At 39.4% G+C, this 22,462-nt stretch overlaps 1 protein-coding gene and 1 long non-coding RNA gene across 11 annotated transcripts in view; one reads left to right on the top strand and one right to left on the bottom strand.

Annotated features, from left to right (window-relative positions):
• plekhg5b (pleckstrin homology domain containing, family G (with RhoGef domain) member 5b) overlaps positions 1 to 22,462 on the bottom strand; it is a 67,311-nt gene that overhangs the window by 27,606 nt on the left and 17,243 nt on the right. For 4 of the 10 annotated variants that reach the window (XM_026332483.2, XM_026332484.2, XM_026332482.1 and 1 more), the window contains exon 2: positions 18,161 to 18,237. In XM_026332483.2, the coding sequence (XP_026188268.1) occupies positions 18,161 to 18,237 (77 nt within the window). Of the gene's footprint in view, positions 1 to 6,079; positions 6,184 to 7,101; positions 7,415 to 18,160; positions 18,238 to 20,147; positions 20,166 to 22,462 lie in introns of those variants that run through there. The other 6 variants (XM_026332485.2, XM_026332487.2, XM_026332490.2 and 3 more) reach the window with 5 other exon arrangements.
• On the top strand, positions 5,190 to 6,242 carry LOC113145595 (uncharacterized). Its single transcript, XR_003297256.2, has 3 exons — positions 5,190 to 5,316; positions 5,507 to 5,638; positions 6,111 to 6,242. It is a non-coding gene; the product is annotated as an uncharacterized LOC113145595 (long non-coding RNA).

Genomic DNA, 22,462 nt, shown 5'->3' with positions numbered 1-22,462 from the left:
GAATGACTATAGATGAAATGCTGTATACACACACCCGCACCCGCGCGCACACCCACGCACGCACACCCACACACGCACGCGCGCACGCACACACACACACACACACACACACACACACACACACACACACACACACACACACACACACACACACACACACACACACACACAGAGGCCCAGCCCCACTTTTATCTCGCCTCCCCAACAGCTGAGAAGGCACAGCGGCCCCCATCTCGAGTTAGCACATCCAGCGCCACGTGGCACCTGCTTATGCACCCTTGTTTGCACACACCCTGAAAACATGCCAATACCCCCCCAACCCACACACACGCACACACACACATACTCATGCACAGACATACAAACACAGGCATGTCCATTCTAAGGTTGTGTCATTGAAGAGCACACCAGTTGCTCACATGAAATAAAGCTGCTCTTGTTTAAAAGTGGAGTCTTCTAAGATGAATCAGGATGTTACTTAAGACTTACAAATACTGGCACACATGTCAAGGCTTTACCTATACACTTCACAGCACATATTGTATCCACCTGTTTACATTGAGAGTTTGAGCTTGTTTTGGTACAAACGGCATAAGAAAGACTACGTCACCAAGTAGATGCTAAACACATGTGAAGTTTAGATTAAACGTTCTTAAAGATGATTTCTAGTTAAGGATTAACTTGTCGGTTTAGAGCAAAAGCCCAGCAGCTCAATTTGACTGCAATGTCCTCACCACGATCACAATCCGGCTCCTGAGGGCAAGTTTAAATATGTTTTGGCAGCTTGCTACAACCTCACAAGTTGGGAAATCTGTGGGTAGTCAGATCTTATGCATGGAATTATATGACACATTGAAAGAAAGGCCATGGATAGATTACAGATCTGAATCAATGTGATGCTACTGGTTTTGCTGTAATATGCTGGATCAAACCTGCAACCTAAAGGCCAATTCAAAGTTTCTGCTTGTCCTTGGTAAGATAAGATAAGTTTTATTAATCCCTGAGGGTAAATTCAGGAAAAATCCACCACATCACAGTTGGTTGGACATGGACACACTTTTATTCATGCCATAATTGGGATATGTGCACATGGACACGTTCCACTCATGCACAGTAGAAAACATGATGGTAACCTCTGACAGCAAGAAGAAGAGCTTCTTCCATTGTACTTGGCTGAACAAAATGAAAAGTTTGTGACAGTGTGTGACTACTAGAAAAGACAGGACCAAAAATAGGAAATAAACAGTACACAGTCCTTTTCTATGGGAACGATTCAGGACTGAACAAAGCTAGACCCAGTACACACACCAGCTGGCAGCAAAAGGGTTCAAATTTCACCTATACAAAATTTGTACATTAATTAGCCAGAGATGGTGTATCACTGGTCATATTTGAAATTTAACATTGAAAAAAGTCATAGCAGGCTAGAAATGAGAAGCTATGCACATTCTTTGCTAATAAATAACTCAACCCTAAAGATGAATAAATTATTGTCAACACAAGACAACAAGGGTCAGCTGCAGCTGGGAATATGCTCCAGCTTTTAACTTTATTGTGCCATGTTTACTGTTATGGAGGTGTTTGGTTCGTGAGGTAGGAGGTTAATGTACAACACTTAAATTTACTGCATCTATTAGGAATGCATACAAAGCTTATCTTTTATTGTCATATTGTGAAAAGTTCCCACACATTTATAACTTTTTTTATAACACACACACATACATGCATGAACACACGCACACGCACACATACACAATCACACACCCTTGATTTCATCACTTCACTTATTGGGACTTCCTCGAAACTTACACTAATCGTATCGATAACCCTGTCTAACCCAAGTCATAATCTTAAAATTCAGCAATTTACTTTGTGGGGGTCAGCCTCTGGACCCCATGAGTAAGGAAAGTCCAGACAGTATTAGTGGGCTCCCAGTTTCAGGTCACCACAAATATAGAACACAGCTGCAAACACATACAAATGCATTTTCATTTCTTGTAGTCTACATTGACTTACATTAATTTCTTGGAGATTTGGCCTAACCTTAACCATAACCACTACCTGCCTAACGCTAACCCTCAGCCTAACCTTAACCTAACTCTAACCTTTCACTAACCTTCACCATAAAATTTGTAGACTATAAATGGTGGGGACCAGCATCTGTAAGGTGCATCTGGAAGTCCCCACAATGTATAGGTTTCGGTTCCCATAATGTGCATAATACCCACTGCACACACACATCAGAAAACATGAAAAGAAAGCTAATCTGAATAAACACGAAAGAATAGCTTTATATCGGGGACAAAGGATTCTGTGTGACACAGATTGGCCTTATTGCACTTCAGCCCTTTTGAGAATGCAGGTGATATCCATGTACACTGTTTAATCGAACAAGACAACTTCAATGCTTACAGTCATTCCACTCCCACAGAAAAGTCTGCTTTATGATCCTGTCCTAACATGCAAGTCATCACAAATTTGACAATTGGACGAGTCTCCTCAGCAGTAAGTTATGTTAGCATTAACATCACTCTTCAGTCATGACGGGCTGGTGGAGTCGAACCACAGTATCTTCAAGTCAACCTCAGAGCCTCTCTTATCCTTCTCACTCTTATGTCATTTTATCGTTCTTTTAAACTCACAAATAAATCTAAAAAATGCTCAAGAGCATCCCAGTGAACACACCTCCACATGCAAATGAATGGTTAGCACCAGATGAGGCAAAATCATGCACAGTCATGTTCAGATAGTATGACTACAGTGAAGTCAGACACCCAGACAGGGTTTAGTTGGACCAACTCGTGCAGTCTACAACATGAAACTAATCAAAAATTACCTTAGATCATAAACAAGTCACCAGTTAGCTCATAGTCTACAACTTAAGGAGAGACAACTGTCTCATTTTCACAGTCAAACGCACTAATCTACTAGTCATATTTGTGTGGTTACAGGATGAGGACTGGGGTTTCCAGAAGATAAATACATAGATGAAATAAAAATAGCTCATTATTGAGGTACAACTAATAATTATTGCATCTGATTATTCTATGATTTGCTCTGATTAGTCAACTAATAACTAAGAATATGGACAATTGTTATGTGCAAATTCCCATATTAAACAGAGCTTATTTTAGATAAAAGTTAGAAAGTAGAGAAACTGGAGGATATAATAGCCACTATTACTTGAATTAAAATGATCAGTTATTAAAAGTGTTGTCAACTATAAGTTGATGACGTTGATGAAGTTTTCTGATAATTTAAAATAGTCGAATAAGTTAAAAATATATATAATTTAACTTAATTTAACCAACCAAGAACAGGTCAAAATAATTCATGAGGCAGGTCAAACCTATGAAAAAGTAAACTGTAGCAACATTACCTTTTTCTTAAGAGCTGATTTTAATTGTCTCTATAGGAGCAGAACACAGCCCCCCTTAGGTTTGCTATGTGTGCCAGAGATAGAAATATTAAATAGAATTGCCATTAGCTGTTGGGCAGTAGGTGGGATTAAAAACAGTGCAACAAGGCTGCATGAGATCAAAGGATAAGCCTGGGCAGGCCTGGTCCAGGTCTGATTTAATTTTCAATAAGTAAACAATGCATCTGCCCACTTTCTTCTGGCGCGATCTGTCCTCTGGCCGGGAGAGGAGGTGGAGAGGGAAAGCCAGGTTTTGATTTTTTACTGCAGCACTTATGCAACGAGACTGCCTGCTTGCCTGCACGGCTGTTCCCTATTAACCAACTCTCCCTCATTCTTGTACAGTACAGTCCTGACTCCTTGCACACATATGGCTTTATTCAAACAGAGGCACTTGTTCATCCTCCCAGGAGAGAACAAAGAGTTTGTGACTGTGTTTCTGTGTGTGTTGCTCAAACACATGTCATGTATGTTCATGAAAGCGCCAATATAGTGGTACTTTCTAGTGAAAAGTGATCATTCACAGACATCAAATGTAGGATGAGGAGGGGTGTTTAACAAGGGATGATGTCATTCAAAGCCAATATCTGCAAAATAATAAATAAATAAATTCTAAAAATGAAAGCAGGTGTACATAATGAACCCTGTAAGGCATAGCGTGCATTTAACCAATGGCCACCTGTAACACCCCAACCCCAAATTGCTTTTGTTTGCTCTGGCTAAATGGTTATTAGATGCAGTTAGCTGGTGTTATAATTAACACTAATTTGCTGGCTAAATACTAAATACTAAATCAACAACTGACTTTTGTTTACAACAGTTCTAATTTTAACATGACAACCATGAAAAATGGTCTTAATATTCATTTAAAGATGCATTTAGGACAGAGTTGCTAACTCTAAGTCTGAGTGGTATCTTGGGTAGCACACACAGGATATGAAAAATACTTTTTCTGAACTTTTTAGCTAATGAAATTTTGCTTTACTGTGGAATAAATTCAAGTAATGTTACCATTAACTTTCATTTTCACTTTCAAATAAGTTTTCTTGCCCATCCAGCAACTTTCAGATCTCTACAATTGTCTCAATGAGTAAACATTATTATAACCAACAGGAATGATGACCAAATCTCTGAAAATAAGATAGTAGTAATGGTCAGGGTAGTAATAAACTGGAGTGATGATCTGGAATTACCCCAGTTGAAACATATGATACCCAGTATGTCATATCCATTAACAGCCTGTGTGACTCATTTGCTTATTGGATAGTTTGGACATCAGATAGATGGTTGACAGTGTTACTGTACACAGCATTTCATAATGTCTGCACAGATGGATGGATGACATTGTGAAATGATGGAGGAGGAGTGGCTTTTCCCAGAATTTACACACAGACAATTAGGAGAAATGGGCCCGTTTTGTGTCACTATACACTGCCATCATTTTCACTGTCATACAGCAAAACAGTCACAGACAGATTATGAGAAAATGACCCATTGTCAGGTGATGTAACATTTGTATTTTGTTTTGTCATTTTGCCATTTTGACTCTTTTATAGCTATTTCTGTCACTGTTGTTTCCTTGTCTGCACTGTTTTTCTATGCCCTTGTGGTTGTTTTGTGTCTCTTTCTGGTAGTTTTGGATCTCTTTGTGATTATTTTATGTCTCTTTGTGTTTCTTTTTTGTAGTCCTGGTCTCTTTTTGGTAATTTTTTAATTCTTCATGGAAATTCTGTCCCTTTATGGTTATTTTGCCTTTTCTTGGGATCATTTTGTATGTCTTTGTGGTAATTTTGTGATTTCTGCCATGAGTTCTATGACTTTCATTTCATACAGAGGCTGTGGCTTAGGCCCACTGGACCTCACAGGCCTTTGGTAAACCATCCATGAACACACCAGAGGTGAATACCTGGCCAAAGTCCATTTCTATAGTCGGGGTTTGCATTACCACTTCTAGTAATGCATTTTACTTGACTACATTTATTAACTATTCATTAACTTTTCAGTGAATGTCTGCATTGTTGCTGCATCCATTTATTACCTTTGTCATATCTCTCATCCTTTTCTTCCCTGCTATTATCAAAAACACAGAATCAAAAGGTGAAATCTAACACAGCCCAAAGGTCCATCTGACAGCACACATGCACTCCAGGTGCCACAGTCAAAAGTAAAAAAACGTAGCAAACTTCTCACAGAGAAATGGACTACGCATTCCACTGAAAGGTATGTTTCAACATGCAGCAAGTTTTTCCCAAGAAAAATATTACCTCCTCATTTTACACAACTCATTTCCCTATTAGACTGTTGGAAATGGCTGCTTTTTTCAGCTCAAACAAAACATGAACGTCAAAAATCACTCGCAACAAAAAATTTGTTCTTAATTCCTTAGTCTGAAGTTGGAACAATTTTAAAGCAAATATTTTTTTAAACTGTTTTAGACCTGCTTCAGTTAACAATAACTGACTCGCACAGGACAGTCAAATATTTATATGACATGCAAATGACACACTGTCACAGTGTCGTCACAAAGAAAAACATTACACTCAATATGTCGTTTTACAGAGAGTAACACTGCTAAATCCTCTTAGACACGAATATCAGCCAGGCTCAACAATGTACAATTCTGTGTGATCACTACAACTAAACAAGAAAAGCACCACTCACCAGCAGCTTCTCTCTTTCTCTTCGTACAAAGTCAAGTGCACTGACTGCTGTCTCAGGCTATGTTGGCTGGACTATGACACAACCAATCTCCCTATCCATAGCTTCAGGGCAGGAGACGAAGGAGAGATAGACAGGAAGGCGGTGAACAAGACCAAAAAAGGAGGAGGTGAGAGGAGAAAAAAAGAACTGGATTTTCACAGTTAAATTAGAACTTCCACTGCATGCTAATTTGGAGACAAACTGGTCCAAGTATGACATGGAAATTGATTATTTGGAAACTGCTTCTAATTTGTTTTAAGGAATATGGAAAGGAGTGAATGCTGATGGGTGCCAAGGGGTACACTGCTCTGTTGATATAAGAAGCAGATGTGAAATTTGCAGACATAGGAGGAAAAACAAGACTTAAAGTGCTGGTCTGCGCAGATGTGGAAATGTGCTTCAGACTCAGACAGAAAGAAATATTTCACTAAAACAAAACCAGTCAATGAACATCTGTCCTAAGTTACACTGAATGTTTAGTCTTACAGTAAAATCAATTCAATATCTTCAGGTTTTGGAATGTCTAAGACAGGTCACCTACAGCTTTAAAAAATCATAACAGGCACATCCATCCATCCATTATCTATACCTGCTTATTCCTATTTAGGGTCAGGGATCTGCTGGAGCCTATCCCAGCTCTCTTTGGGTAAAGGCAGGGGTACACCCTGGACAGGTCGCCAGTCCACCACAGATAACAGGCAAATTTAAATTTCTCCTGTTCCACAGATATAATGATTAATTCATTAATTAAGGAGATAATCAGCAGATTAATTCTTAGTTAGCATCAGCCCCAACTTAGTTCTGCTGTACTTTGCTTTTACAGAGAATGAAAGAAAATGGCAACAAGACATGCAAATGCAATGCAATGTCTCTGGACGCTACCTCTACCACATGCAGTTAAACAAAGATGATTTAATTTGGCACCATATTTTAATAAAAAAGAACCTTTAAACAAGAGAAAGCATGGACTTTTCATTATTTACCTACCATGGAAAAAGTCCTCTTCACAGGAAAGGTAAACCCAGCCCCCCTCTGAATTTCAGTGGAATCACTATTTAATATCTCCAAGGTCCAATAGACAGCAGGTGGCGACTATTTTTAGTCCATACGTAAAGCTGAACTCTGTAGTTCCTCAGGTGGGTGTTCGTAACAGTGAGTTTCGAGTTTCTAAAAGTAATCCTGAGCTTCAGAGTGCAAACACCAGGGTTAATCTGACAGACGGTGGAACCGAAAGAACAAGGTGAAGGGCGGGAGGCTCACTCTGTTTACTATAGCAGTCTGCCGGGAAGGTGCACAGCTCAGACACACAGACAGAAAAATGATAAACCCCGCCTATCTTAATCACGCCCCCACAAGCTCATACACATGCTGGCTGACTCATGTAAACTTCCACTGAAACTGATCTCTTTTTCTCTTGAGAACTGGCAAAAATTTCCATCTGATGAGAACCTCTTTTTTATCAGCTGATCCAGATGTAACTCAAATTCAGTGACTAATCATCTATTTATATATATATTTTTTTCATATTCATGTTTGTTCTCAACTTTCCCAGTTGATATAGTACTTTGTTTGGACCCCGACTCTGCAGAGACAGAAGGTTAAATGAGGAAGTTCGGCAAAGCTCAGCTGGCTTTCTTTAAAATGTGCTGAGCAGGGGGGGAATGTGAAGTGAATGTGTTTAAATACAACAGACACACAAACACCATTACCATACACAGCTATAATAGAATCAATTTACACTTGTTTAGTGTGGATCAATTGTGATCCACATAATGACGATTTCCAAAGTAAAAGTCTTTGGAGTGGATTAGGTGCTAAGGCTGACACTAATTTATTTCTGATCAATATTTCATCTTATTTTTCAATTAATCAAATGTCATAAAATTGTGAAAAGTGTTTCCCAGTTTCCCAAAAGCCCAAGTACTTAATAGATGTGCTTAATAGAGCTTGTTTTGTCAGAAGAAATATTCCAAAAGCCAAAGATACTGAGTTCACTATCATCAAAGGCTAAAAAAACCTGACTACAGTATCTGAGGTGCTAAAGACCGTTGTCTTAAAAGAGGGTCCTATTAACAATACAATTGTTAATCGCATTTTTTAAATCAATCAACAAATTATTGCAGCTTTAGGTGATTTTGTGTGTATGTAGTATAATGCTATGTGGGTCTGTGGCGCAAGAGCCAGTATAATCTATAGCATTAATGTCCTGTTAGTGTCTGTTGCATTGACCCCAAACACTCAACACACTGCTCTGTTCTTTTGTCATTCAGGTTAATCAGAGATGAACCATGTTCAAATCCCCCACAATTAGCTAGCTCAGAAAACAACCCCTGAGGCTGGGGGTCGCATGTTTGGACTAAAAGAAGGGGGGGGGGGGGGGGGGTCTTAATTCCCAAACCCCACTTCTCCTTGTACTGTGTCCTCAAAACAAGGCATCCTGTTGAATCCATGTCTGCTGCACCACCCCCCACTGTCAGACATAATTAGGAGAGGCTATATTTAAGAGTGGACAGCAGTGATGCAATTAACCTGAAGGATTAGACTGAATTGGCACTTCCATTGTCAGTGCTCAGTGATAGAAAGGCTGAACACTAGTGACCTTTCCTTGAAGCCTGACCTTGGCTTTAACCTCTCAATAACCACAAGCTTTGAACTCTTACAAGTCTCTCAGGGAGAATTTAAACACAGTGGCAAATACAAAGGGAAATGTAAGCATGAAGATAAGGATGAGAGAAAGGATTAAAGCCAAATATTTCACCTATCCTCCTGAGAACCAAGGAAAATAAGTGTCTTCCAAATTTCTTGTTTTTTGTAATTTCCTACCTATTTTTGGTTAAAAAAAACATGTTACAATTTGGACTTTTTAAAATTTGTTTTTATTTTTAATTTTATAGCATGTCCACTGTAGTGGACTATAGGACCGTTTGGATGTGAACAAACTGTCCACTACATTGGATGTGAACAAACTGTCCACTACAAGGGACACAAGTCAGTGGGCTGGGTCTCAGGAGGATATGACGCTGCTGGAAGTGCTATGATTTTATTGATGGCTTCAGGTAGGAGTGATTTATAGAGTGAGTGGCAATAATAACACTTTCTGAACTGGAGATTTTTCAAAGCTTATTATTGCCTCTCTAACTAAGCTGTGCAGACTGCCACTCTCAGAGCATTTATTAACAAGCTGTCATTTAAATTCTTAAAACACTCGGAGAAAACAATTATTGGAGTTTATTGGAGTCCATAAGAGGACACTTCACATGCATGGGATTTATGGAGGAGCTTCCCAGTCCTCCTTCTCACTTGGGCGTTCTCTTGAGTCCTTCAACCCTGGCAATACTGGTCAGCCCATGCAAGACTATTTCCACTGGAGCATCCATCAGGTACCTCTTCCTGTTATTCCCCCTCTCCTCCTCCTGACTAGTATATTCTTAGGGAGACTGATGTCACTAGTGCATGCACACGCACACCCACACGCACACACACAGTCATGTCTCTCTATTGTTGTGAGGACACCCAGATATAATGCATTCCCTAGACCCTAACCCTAACATCACAATTGAATGCCTAACCCTAACACAAACCTAATATTAACCTTAACCCTAAAACCTAGTCTTAACTCTCAAACATTAGAAGACCTTAAAATTTGTACACAATCGTAGTAATACATGTGCATACACACACACACACACACACACACATACACACACACCATTCATTGAAGACAATTTGGTGAGAGGTTCACAATGAACAGCTGGAGTGCACCTCCTCAGCTCTGCAGCCTCTCTCTAACCAGCACCTTCCAATAGAAATTTTTTCACACAATGACAAATAAATCACAAAACAAACAGGCCTATTCCTAAATCTAAGTAAGTAGTGACTTGTGGTTCAGGCAGGTACAGTAATTACAGATCACATAATTATACAGCATAGACATACATGTCTATACTGATTTGTTCTGAAATCTTGGATGCCTAAGTTTTTTTTAAGTTTTAATTTGTTTTCATGGGTCACTTGTTTCTGAAACCTTTGGTTCAAGGATCTTTAGAAGAGACCTACAGTATTAACAGTTCAATGACTGCATGTTACTGCATGTTTGAAAATCCACCATGTTCCCATTTAGTATATATGCTGTACAGCGTGGCCTTTTGTTCTCAACTCATAGTCTCTGCAGCATGAAGTGCTGCATTCTGGAGATAACTTCTTCATGATATTGCATCTCCCCACTCTCTATAATAGCTGTCTGCAAATACATTTGATTTCCATCATGGTTGGACAAGACATCCTGTGAACTACTGCTGACCAGTCATAAACTGGCCGTAACATCAAATTCTTAGTCTATCATTAGCTTGTAAGCTGCCAGCTGCCAGAAACTACTGTTCATAAAAAGTGTATCTGCTTGGCTTTGATTTCAACGTTTGATTTGTAAGAGGTGGATTTCCATTGTTTGTTCTCTTACATAGTGTCCAAACCCAGTGCTTTAAAATTAGCAAATTATGATGAAATATTTCAGGTAAAATTAAAACATTAATTAAAACTTTTCCAAGTTACTCTTTAACATACATGGTGGCTTTCATTCCCTCTCCGAAACTAGTCATCTTCATGTCATGTTATAACTTAGAGGCCTCTCCATTACAGTATGATGAGAGGACTATGACGTAAAATGAGTCATAACTCACCAAGAGTCATCGACTTCTCTTTCTAGACTGACTTCCAATAGGATTGGAAAAGTACAGCCTGGTGGAAACCCCAGTGATTGGTTCACAGTAGATGAACTGTGTGTGTGTCTGGACAAGAGGGTGCAACGAGCCTGTTCCAGCCTGCTGGAGTGGCTGGGATCCATGCTGAAAAAACTGAAACAGTCTGAGGCCACTGGAGGAAAACGTCCACATAAACATAGGAATATCTTCTCTGAGTAATTAAACACAGGGAAGACGCTTCTGTTTTACAAGAGAAGAAGAAAAGTTTTAGTTATGATTAGTTGATATGTAGCGTACAGGGCTCGCACCCAACACAAAGGATTATTATTAAGACTGATGATGAATCCACTCCTTCCCATGTAGTAAGTATTTACAAGATATGTCATGAATGGGTGGTGACATGTCAACACACTGTAATCTACACACTGTTAAAGACACAAGCCAGTATCAAAAAAATAATCTGACTACTGAAATAAATGCTTTTTAACTGACTATGATAGGTACATTTGGTACTTCACGGTTTTTGTTTCTACACAGAGACTGGTTAATCAGGCTATAACAGGGTTAATGATGATTAACACAGAGTGATTAATAGGAATGAATAGTACAAGAAAAATGTGTTACAAAACAAGTAAGGGCCAGTTAGCATTTTTAACCAAATGAAACTAAGATTTACACACACATACTGGCTTATGATTTCACCTTTATGCAGACAATATTCAGACCCTTTGTAGTTTTTATCAATAACACATTTTGCATAATATGAAGCCTCTCTTAAATACCAATGATATGGGTGATACATGATTTTATTAGTTATTGTCTGCATTTTTGTAATGCCTGGGGGCAGTGGTGGCCTAGTGGATAGAGAGTTGGACTTGTAACCCCGAAAGTTGCGGGGACCGACAGGAATTGTCAGTGGGGTGGGGGTGAATAGCCAGCGCCCTCTCCACCCTCAATACCCTTGAGTAAGGCACCGAACCTGCAATAGCTGTCCACTACTCCGGGTGTGTGTTCACTGCTGTGGGTGATAATGCAATTTCCCCATTGTGGGACTAATAAGGGTAATAACTAAACTTTACAGCCATCTCTTTACTGTTCACACCTCATTCAAAACTGTGCAGATCGTACTTTAACTGGCTCACCTAGAAGAGAACATGTCACTCCGATTTTATCTTTGTTACACCGGTCTTCTTGCTCCCTCTAGATTCTGATCCTTAGAGAGCTCTGAGATCAACCAGTCAGTGTCTGTTCCTTCTGTCTGAGGTCTAGGCTAAAATGATGGGACGATCAAGCATTTTCTTTTTTTTTTTTGGCCTGGTACATGGTGCAGTCTCTCAGCCAACTGGGCTATGTACATGCAGACTGAAGTGAATCAGATAGAAGGAACAGTATCCTAATGAGCACTGAGTATACTGTCCAATACTGATAGAAAGCTGAACTTTATCACTCAGTGCTCCAGTGACTTCACTTTAATTGCCTCCATAATTAGAACTTAAAGCTGCTCCCTAAAGCCTTCTATAAACTAATTTAACTAACAAGAACTATCCAGACATGGACCCAGTACTCTAAATAGAAGAAAATCTGTCTACCAAGCAGCTAATGTGTGTGAACGTGTACATCCTTGAGCATGAAGAAGGGAATGACATGCTAAAAACAGATACTGAACACTCATCCTATGATAAGCAAATTAACTGTCCGTTTCATGTTTAAAAGTGATTAGGTAACCCTTTCCTCAGCTTCCCTAATGGCCAAATCACTCTAAAAGCATCAGAGCATTGCACACCACCATTCCCCTTTAGTGTGTTTGCATTACTTCATAAAACAAATTTTTCCAAAAAGGTACCAAGAAGTCACATCCTTTTAGACTTTTCTCCAGAAATCAAAAAAAGCTACATGTGAGTAGCAATCATGTTAAACTGTGATTTTCTGCTCTGAAATACATCTCTACTAAGAAATGGCACCTAGTATCCTTCAGTGCCTTGCCATATACAGTGCAGTGGGACCTTAGCAGGTCTCCGTCAGCTTCAGTTAGGTGAGAGTTTGGAACAAGCAGATGGAACAAAAACAGATGAGACACTGTTTGGGGAGGGAATAATTTGACAACTATTAATAAAGCAATAGTGTTAAAGCAATATGATTTAACCATTAGTAATAAGGTGATTCACGGCAAGTATATATCATAGGGGTGTGTCTGTGTGATATTAATGGGTGTGTCTATGATATTAATTCCCCAATAAATCAGTAAAGGATAGCTCAAAATGACACTGAATAGGGACAAACAACAGGCGGGCAGGAAAGAAAAATGAAAAAAAATACAAACAACAAAAAAAAATACCTGAAATCACATAACATCAAGAAGTGACTACCTAAGACAGGTTCCATCTAAATTTAGTGCAAATTTTAAATAAAATTTCCAGAATTGCTGCACAAGAAAATAAAAATAAATACACAATTCTGTCAGCTACTATTATACAAAAAGCTGGAGTTGCACATGTCAAAAATATAAACAGCTGGTATTAAACCATTGGAGCAGAGGAAGACACATTTAGATGATATAAATAAAATTATTGGTGAAATCTCAAACTGTGGAAAATCATGCAAAAATCTGGCATTTATGTTAATTTGTGTATTAATTGCAGGAAGGTTACAGTTTCCTCGTCGCTCCACACACATCTGATGCATCACGAAACATCTTGATTTAATCACTTAGTCTGTTTCCACTATAGTTTGTCAAGTCAAGTGGAAAAAAATGTTTTCACAGGTGGATGGATAAGCACTGAGCACACAGGGAGCGAGAGAGAGCCCAAACGTCAAAGGCAGCTGACTGAAACTTCTCATCATCATTTCTGTTTCTGTCCAACCCTGACTCTCTTCACATTATCCCTGTGCCTACAGCTGTTTGGGATGGGAGGGGCCATTTCCAAGATGGCCCACACCTTACAAGTTGTCTTGTCTGGTCTTGTCAGTGCTGACAGAAGGAGGCGGGGAAATGAAGGAGAGGGGGTGGAAGCAAAAGGAATGAGGGAAAGGGGAGGGGGACCAGGGATAATAGGCTCTTCAATGTGGGAGTCTAGATCCGGGAGCAAGCTCAGACTAGCAGTGAGCGCTAACAGGGATAATCTGAAATGAATCCCACCAACTAAGCCATGAACTGACTCTGGACTGAACATCACCTTCTAGTTGTACACCTGCAGGTTGATTTTAAATCCCAGTGAATTACAGAAACCCACAGCAAAGTATCCAAATGACCCCAGAAATCCCTTTTGGAAATGCCATCTAAAAGCTTTCTAGTAACCTTTGAGCGCTGCTGTGTAATGTGGTGACAGCAGCAGAAGTACAGAGGGTGACACCTGGTGTGATTCCAGTAAATCATGGCACAGGTGAACTCATTCAGTTCCAGTCCAGTCATGCTATTGATATATGGCAGGAGGAGACCAAAGGCAGGCCTGTCTGGAAATGAAATGGTTTAAATGCAGTGCAGGACAAGCCCAAGGTTCTCTCTCTATGTGCGTTTGTGTCTGTTCTGTGTCCTGCTGCCAAACCGCGGCATATCAAAGAGACTATTCAAAGCACTTTCAAAAGGTGAAATATAAAAGTTTGTTTTTTTCACTATTTAGATAAATCGTCTTCTTCGATGCATCTAAATCTGATCGCGGGTGGAGTGGGTGAAAGTCAAGGGATATATTTATGTTCCTCTTCTTCCTAGGAATGTGCCTCTCAGTTGTCAAGCAAATGCAGAGTAAATGAGCAGCAGAGTGAGACCTGGAGGTCAGGGCTGCCATGATGTTGCCCCCTGCTGTTTACAGCTTGTTACATGCATAACCGTTGAGCAACAGCCAGAGAAATACAGTGTCAGAGATGATTACACACCATAATAAATTTGATTGTTGTACTACTTGGAAATGCCAAAACCTCTCACCTACACCTCACACAACTGAAATCAACAGAAATAACAAGAACAGAAATAAGATTTGAAACATCTTGGGTAATCCATCTTTACTAGAATCATAGTGCAATGAGTGTAAAATACGATGAAAAAAGTTTTTATGTTTTATTGTCTTACAGCTTTTTATCAAATTTGATTTAACAAGGTCTATCAGCAGAGCAAGGCCCTTTATGTCTAATCACAAATAAATGAAATAAAAGTATAAACACCACATGGATAAGCACTCAGGGAGAGAGAGGGAGCACAAACGTCAAAGGCTAAGCTGCGGTAACAGGTTTAAAGCTGCTATAATTTTTTTTATGTTAACAATGGAACAAACACAAATGTACAAGGAGCTGTGAAGAATTAACATGGCACAGTTCCCCTTAGCTCTACAGAGTTTTATTGCATCTTTCCTCTCAACCGTTTCAGACATTTTGCAGTTGCAGCAGGTTTTAAGAAAAAGCACTAAAAGCCAACTGTAGGTTGAAACAAGACTCACAGATCATGATATTCCCTGTATAGCTAAAAGAATGATGTTGTATTGGAAAACTTGCAAGTGAAGTTGTTTTGCCAATGAATAACTGATTACAAGATTTTTTTTTTTTATGATTAGGGATATCATTTATATACACACTCATATCCTGGTTATGATCTGGTTTTGCAGGATCCTGGTGATTTTTTGCAGGTGTAAAGATGTTATCCAGGTTTTGAGAAAACTGGATATACTAGGTGGAGATGTCTGATGCTCTGCCCTGTAAACACCTTATCCATGTTTCTGAACATTCTCTGTTGGAACAGAACATGGTGCCTGAGATGGTGCAAACACGTCTACATTTACAGGTTTAAAAGATTATATATACACAGGTGTGTATATATTTTTCATATCCTCAATATGATCCAAAGATGATCCGAGATGACAATTAACTATTATATCATCCATCCATTCATTATCTATACCCGCTGATTCCTAACTATTATATTTAATATCACATTTAATTATGTGGTACTGTACTGTAGGTATGACACTTTATGTATTCTGTAGTTTATCAATGCATTGTTAATTTTGTATATAGTATTTTTGGTCTATGTATATCCTGTATAAAAACCTGGCCAGCATGAAATAACAGACAGACAAAGAAAGCGACTACCCAGTGAACAGTTATATCGAATACAGGAAGACTGTTGTGTCTCTAGTCCTCACTGTCTTTTATGTCCACTGTCTGTGTGCTGACAATATCTTCCTGTCCTCTTTGCTGTCTGTCCATCTCTCCCAGTCCACACAGCACTACAAATCTTTCCCTAATCCCCTTTCATAACAACATCAACCCTGACCCCACTCAAGGAGACAGGTGGCGTCAGATCAGCCTAGCCCCCCTAAATCTTATAATGTAAATACAAATGTGCACAATACACATACTTTAAAATGTAGCTCACAAACTTGTGTTGAAACTAGATTTTGTTATGTGAGAAGAGTCACATGAAGGATTGTTCAGGTTAAGCTCTTTGGCGCTCTCATCTTCCCCCATTTTTATTATCCTCAGTTGCCATGGAGAAAACTATATATAACCATCTGGCTCTCTGTGTGCTGTCTAAATTCACTATCGTTACTCTGTCACTTTCCCTTTCCATTGTTTCCACACGACTGCAGCAGGCAACATTCAGTTTCAAGAGGAAAATCCGTCTAATGCCCAGCACTAGTGGCAGGAGGGAGACTTGGGGCAGAGCCGACAAACCAAAACAACCAAGAGACTGACTGACAGACAAAACACTATGTCGGTTTCCCTCTGTCTTCTGGCCAGACTCCCATTTTAAAAAACCAGCGGCTTCAAAGGGATAATTCATTTCACAGTCTGGTGGCCAGACACAGATCCCCAACACTCACACTCATTTTAACACCTAACAGAGGAAAAGCAGCTTGGCCACTCTGCTTCACCTTCACTGTGTTGCAACACAAAAGCAGAGTCGCAGTCGCCTAGGGGTTTTGGGCTCTGCACACATAGCAAAGCAAGTCATGCAAATTACCACATTGTTTGTAAAGGTCCTCAGAATGCCACATTTTGATTTTCTGATCAGTAGGACATCATTTATGTACTTCTTCCAAAAGATTACCAATCACTGTTGTAAAAGAAAGGTATTTTAAGGTGAATGTTTAGTAAGTTTTAGGCACAAAAACAGCTTGATTTGGGCTGAGGAAAGATCATGGTTTGGATTTATATAAGTGCTTGTTAAAGTTAGGGAAACCTCGTGGTAGTTAAAATTACTACTTTGTTAATGTCAGGGGACATTCGTCATCATATTTAACCCAAACCAACATTTACTGTTGGTAGAAAACAGGATGCAATCAGCAGTCTTCCATGTCCGAGTCATACGTTTACCCATCCATCCACACTGACAACCTCCTCCTGCAAACTTTGTGAGTTTAGCAACAGTATATTCTCCTTTGCTTCCAATAGATAGGACTCCTATAGTTTCCTAAGGTTTATATTTAGTGAATGTAAATAAGTGTCATATTTGGACATATACTAAATCGGACACATGAATGTCATTTTTAATTCTTAGTGCCCACTACTGCATGTTTCTCTTTTCCCTTATTTTATTGTTATCAACCCACTGTCAGCTGTCTACAAAAGGCATATAACACCCAATGAATTTACCAAAAACTCTTTATTGTGACTTAACCAGGAGATGTTATATAAAAACAGTGATTTATTTAATGATGGGAGTTGTCCACATTTTTACTGTAATTTAAAAGATTCTTTATTCTTTCTGTTTGAAAGTTAGTTGAGAGGAGCAATACCACCTATCTGTAAAATATGAAACTACAGCTATAGCAGTCGGTCAGCTTAGCTTAGCATGAGGACTGGAGATGAAGGAAGCACCTAGCCTGGCTCTGGTTTTTGTATGCAAAACAAGAGGCACTGAAGTCACTCCACATTAGAGGTGCTGGCAGGGAGAGCTTGTTATCTTTGGACGCAGCCAGGCTAGCTGTTTCCTTATGTTTCCAGTATTCATGCTAAGCTAAACTGGACCAGGTTTATACTGAATGAACAAACAGAGTGATATGTACTCAAAATAATGTAATTACTCTGCATATCACTGTGCAATACTATTTTAACTTTTATTCATTATTTTTATTTACACTAACTGTTTACATTTTCCATCTTTATTACTTAGTGTCTTGTTTTGAACCCTTTACTGCAACAACTGTGTGAATCCCCATTTTCCCAATGGGGGTTCAAATTATCTTAATTCTTGGCTAGACAGTGAATCAGAACATTATACCAAAATGGTAACCTGCTGGTTTAAGTGAGATTGCATCATCTTGAGGAAAAAAAAATGTTTAAGACATTTTATTCATTTTTCCAAGGCATTAAAACAGTACCTGCACAGACCCTCTTTCAGATTTAAGGTCCTTACCTTAGAAGCCCTCCGGCGCTCAGAACATTCAGGGTGCTGGCACACCACCCAGTCCTCCTCCTGGAGAGGCTTGTCATCTGAAACAGAACACACAAGTCAGTCTGACATCCATTAATCCACCTTTCTGAGTAAAACTGCAAAACTATAATGCAGACACCAAGACTGAAGTCACTCTACATGTTTATCTAAGGACAGAGTGCAAAAGAGGTAAGGAGTGTATCTATTAGCACAAGAAACACCCAAAGCAGTAGGGAGCAAAAATCCATGTAATCTAATTTTTTTTTTTTTTAAAAAAAAGAACTTGACTTAAGGAAAGGTCAACTGAGGGAAGAGGGTGGGTTGTGTTATTGGGAGGAGATCAGAGAGAAATGAATAATAACCAAAGAGGAAGAAAACAGAGCAAATGAGAGGAAGCCTCCTCAATTCAGGTTTCTGTATGAAAATACACTCATAATGGGTATACTTGCTAGAGTCCTGTCTACAATAACAAATCAGTGTTGTCAAATAAACCTTTAAAGTTTCCTTGACTAGTTGGCCAATGCCACATTGTGGGTATGATAAAAGGCAGTGTTTACATCTACATCTTCCATATGAAAACAGAAGATAAAGATGTCATAACAGAGACTCTTGAGCAGACCAGTATTCCATTTGACTTGCACAATGAGAATAAAAGTAAATGTGTGTGCAGCAAACAGAAACTGAGAAGAGTGAGGAGAAGGGGACGGTGCTGGGGGTAAGGGTGGGGACAGATGGTAGAGGTGCCTGTTGCAAAAAGTCTCTAGTTTCCAGGCATGGACATGAATTTGTAGCAAAACACTTCCAGTAAGCTCAGATAACCTGCTCTGTGTAATACCACCTCTGTCTATTTGTGAAATATCATTACTCATATCAATAAATAATACATATTACTACATTAGTGGCAGGTTGCTGCTAGAAAACGAAGTGGCTGAACTTTAAAGGCCAACTTCAAACAATTGTCAGAGTGACCATTAGGAGCATTATGAAATAGGAAACCAGTAGAGATGTTGCTCTGAGATGGCACACAGAAACAAGTCACTGACTCATCCACTAGGCCACAGCTACACCCTCAGGTTATGGATGCCTTGTAGAGATCAGGGGAAACTGTGTAATTGGTGCATACCACAGAGCCTGTGGCTTCCCTGCTGGGTAGGAAAGGGTCAGCCTGTCTACAGTAAACGTGTTCAATGGAAGTAAATAACAATACTACTCAGATGAAAGTGGCTCTGTGAGACTGCGCTTAGCCACAGCGGTGCTTTGAGCTTAATGCTAATGTCAGCATGCTAACACGCAAGAATGTTGCCACACTGATGGCAAGCAAGTATATTGTTTACTATGTTCACCATCACACAAAGTACAGCTGGGTCTGATAGAAATGCCAGCTTTCCCAGTAATTAGTCATAAATCAAAGGGTTGGATATATTGTAAGAGATTTTATGATTGTTTCTGGCAGCTTGTTGTAGTTTGCTGCAGCTGACAGTGTAGAGAGTTATAGGGGAGATGAGGAAAGACGTGTATGACATAACAAAAGCTCTCCCAGCCAGAACAGTGAACACTGAATGTGTAGCATGGACCTTAACCATTAGGCTGCCAGGGTGCTAGAATATACTGTTCTGTTGCTAGAATATATTTTGACATAATGATGGCACTAGAGAAAAAGTTATTAATTTATTCCTGATCGATGGGTATACAAAATAACATGAAAATCAATATGATAGCTGTCAATGCTTCTTGTTGAAAACCATAAATTTCATCATCCTCTTGGTGCTAAAGAAAAGTAAAACCTCAGTGTCAGGAGGATTCAGCATCTGGGAACCATCAACATTTTGTCCTGATGTAGGCTAGAATACGGTGGACCGAATGGTCAACAATGGCATCCTTGGGACCATGCAGCTAATATAGTTTAAAAGCCCTTTTGAACGCCTTTTCAATAATCCCAGTGAGACAGAGTGTATTTTGTTAAACTCACCCACCACCTTCCAATGAACAAAAGGAAGAAGGGACCCTCCTATGTTCCTGCTGTGCTGGGAACAGGGCGAGACACACTCAGCTGTAGCCTCAGACCAATGGTTCCCACAGGATTTACAAGCAGCTGACTACAGAGGGAGCCTCCAGCTTTTACTGAGTGTTTCCAAAGAGGAAGAACCTTCTTTACCACAGCTTTCCAATGGACAAAAGTTACTATGTCTCATCAGTGTGATGTCAGCTCCACAGACCTTCTCAGCTCACTGACATAAACATGACTTCAAATCACTCTTAATTTTGCTCTGCATATGCTGAATATGAAATTAATATTTAGTTTATTTAGCAAATACTTAGTGAACAGTTAGCAATATTTACTTTAAAGGCAACAACGTGTACTGCATATGTGTATATGTATATTAATGCATTTTCGCATGTATGTATCTAGATATGTGGGGCTTTTCTCACTTTTCTTTTTTGACTTCCAGATCCAGCATAGTGTTACTCCCTCATATATGTGCATGCGCCTGGCCAAGAGCAGATCCAGTATTTGTTCCCTGTATGTTTATTTCCACAACAACAAATCTGACAACTCATCTTTTAGCTTGTCATGCAAATGAGGGAACAGAAGCACCACAAATGAATGTGGTTATATGGGTTAGGTTACATATTGCTTCTCAGTCATTTAAGCTTAATTTTTGAAAAAAAAAAGAAAAAAAAGACTCCCCAAATTGAGCTATGACCTCAGATCCACACTATTATCCTCTGTCCTAAACTGTTCAGCCCTCCATGTGCTGCTTGATCATCTTAAAAAGTAATGCAAAATTACTCTCTCAGCTGCTGAACCTCTATCTTCTCTCTTACTTGCTCATATCTTGCTGACTCTCCCGTTTTCTGTCTCCGATGAACTGGAATTCCTGAACTCAGCAGTGCTGATTAAGTCAAAAGCAAACAAGCACACACTATGCACAAACACATGTGACAACAGACAATGAGCTAGTACACTGTAGAGACAGTGGAACCTCCCATCTAGGCAGCTCTTTGCTGGCTTGCTCACCACAGAGAGACAGTGCCTGGGGCAAAGCCCCAATGGGTGCCCACAAATAGGCCACAGCAACAGGGACTAATTCTAAAAAAAAGAACAACAAAAAAAACATTACTCAATAATGCTCCTAGTGGTCACCTTTAAAGTGAGACATGTTTGAACATAAATACATTGTATGATTACATGTTTGCCCAAGTAATGTACATAGTTCTACAGTATAGAATAGTCTGAAGAGCATAATGTTGCAACTAGTAATAAATAATCCCCAACTATTTTGACAATTGATTCATAGTTAAATTATTTTTAATGCAAAAGTGCCAACTTTCCCCTGCTCCAGTGTCACATTTGTGGAAATTACCTACTTTTCTTTGTTCATTTTTGAAAGTAAATTCAGTATTTTTATATCATTTGACCAAAAAGCCATGGATAGGATAAACCCATTCTAGAAAATTATTATGGCACTTTTCACAATTTCCTGACATTTTACAGACCAAACTCTTGCAGATTAATCAATATTTGCAACCATTTGCTGCAATTCCAGCAAAATTGTTGGTCACTACCATGACAAATGAGAAGCCAGCTTTTATCTACTACTGTCTGAAGTCAAAAAACCTACATTTCCAATGGTTTTCCTATTGTGAGTGGTAGAAATGTCACCATTATCACTGTGTGATTAAATACGTGCAGCTTCAGACTGGAAATCTTGACACATGGAACGCTAACGTCCTTACACTGATGATGCAATCTTTAAATACTACCATATTATGTCTTACAGAGCTTACTAATCGTATTCTTCTCGTCTCACAGCACCACGTCCCTTTTGAGCTTCACCATAATTCCATGTTCAGACAGGCAAAGACAGCATGCTTTTCACAATGAGCTTTGCAGAAGAGGAGAACCTTTGATTTGGGTGGTGAGATTATTCTTTTGATTGCTCAGAGTTGTACTCCTCTCTTCATTTTCACATTTTTGAGAGCCTCCACACACCCCTTTGCAGTATGTATCTCCTTATTGCCAGGAGACAGTTATGAAAAGACTTCTGGGAGATGAACACAGATGGTACGCAGGCAGGATGGCATACAGACAGGAAGACTGGCAAAGAGACAGTGCTGTGAGTACATGCAGGGTAGAAGTCAAACAGAAATGTTATGCCATACAGAAATGTGGAATGAGCTTAAGTAAGGTGAGGAAGCCATGCAGGATAAAAAGCCATTTTGGGATGTTGGACCTAACGGCATGGTTTGGTTAACAAATGGCCATATCGATAGGTCCAAGCA

This window comes from Mastacembelus armatus, chromosome 7 (assembly GCF_900324485.2).
Source record: "Mastacembelus armatus chromosome 7, fMasArm1.2, whole genome shotgun sequence".
Lineage (NCBI taxonomy): Eukaryota > Metazoa > Chordata > Actinopteri > Synbranchiformes > Mastacembelidae > Mastacembelus > Mastacembelus armatus.
This window is presented reverse-complemented; position numbering and strand designations above follow the sequence as displayed.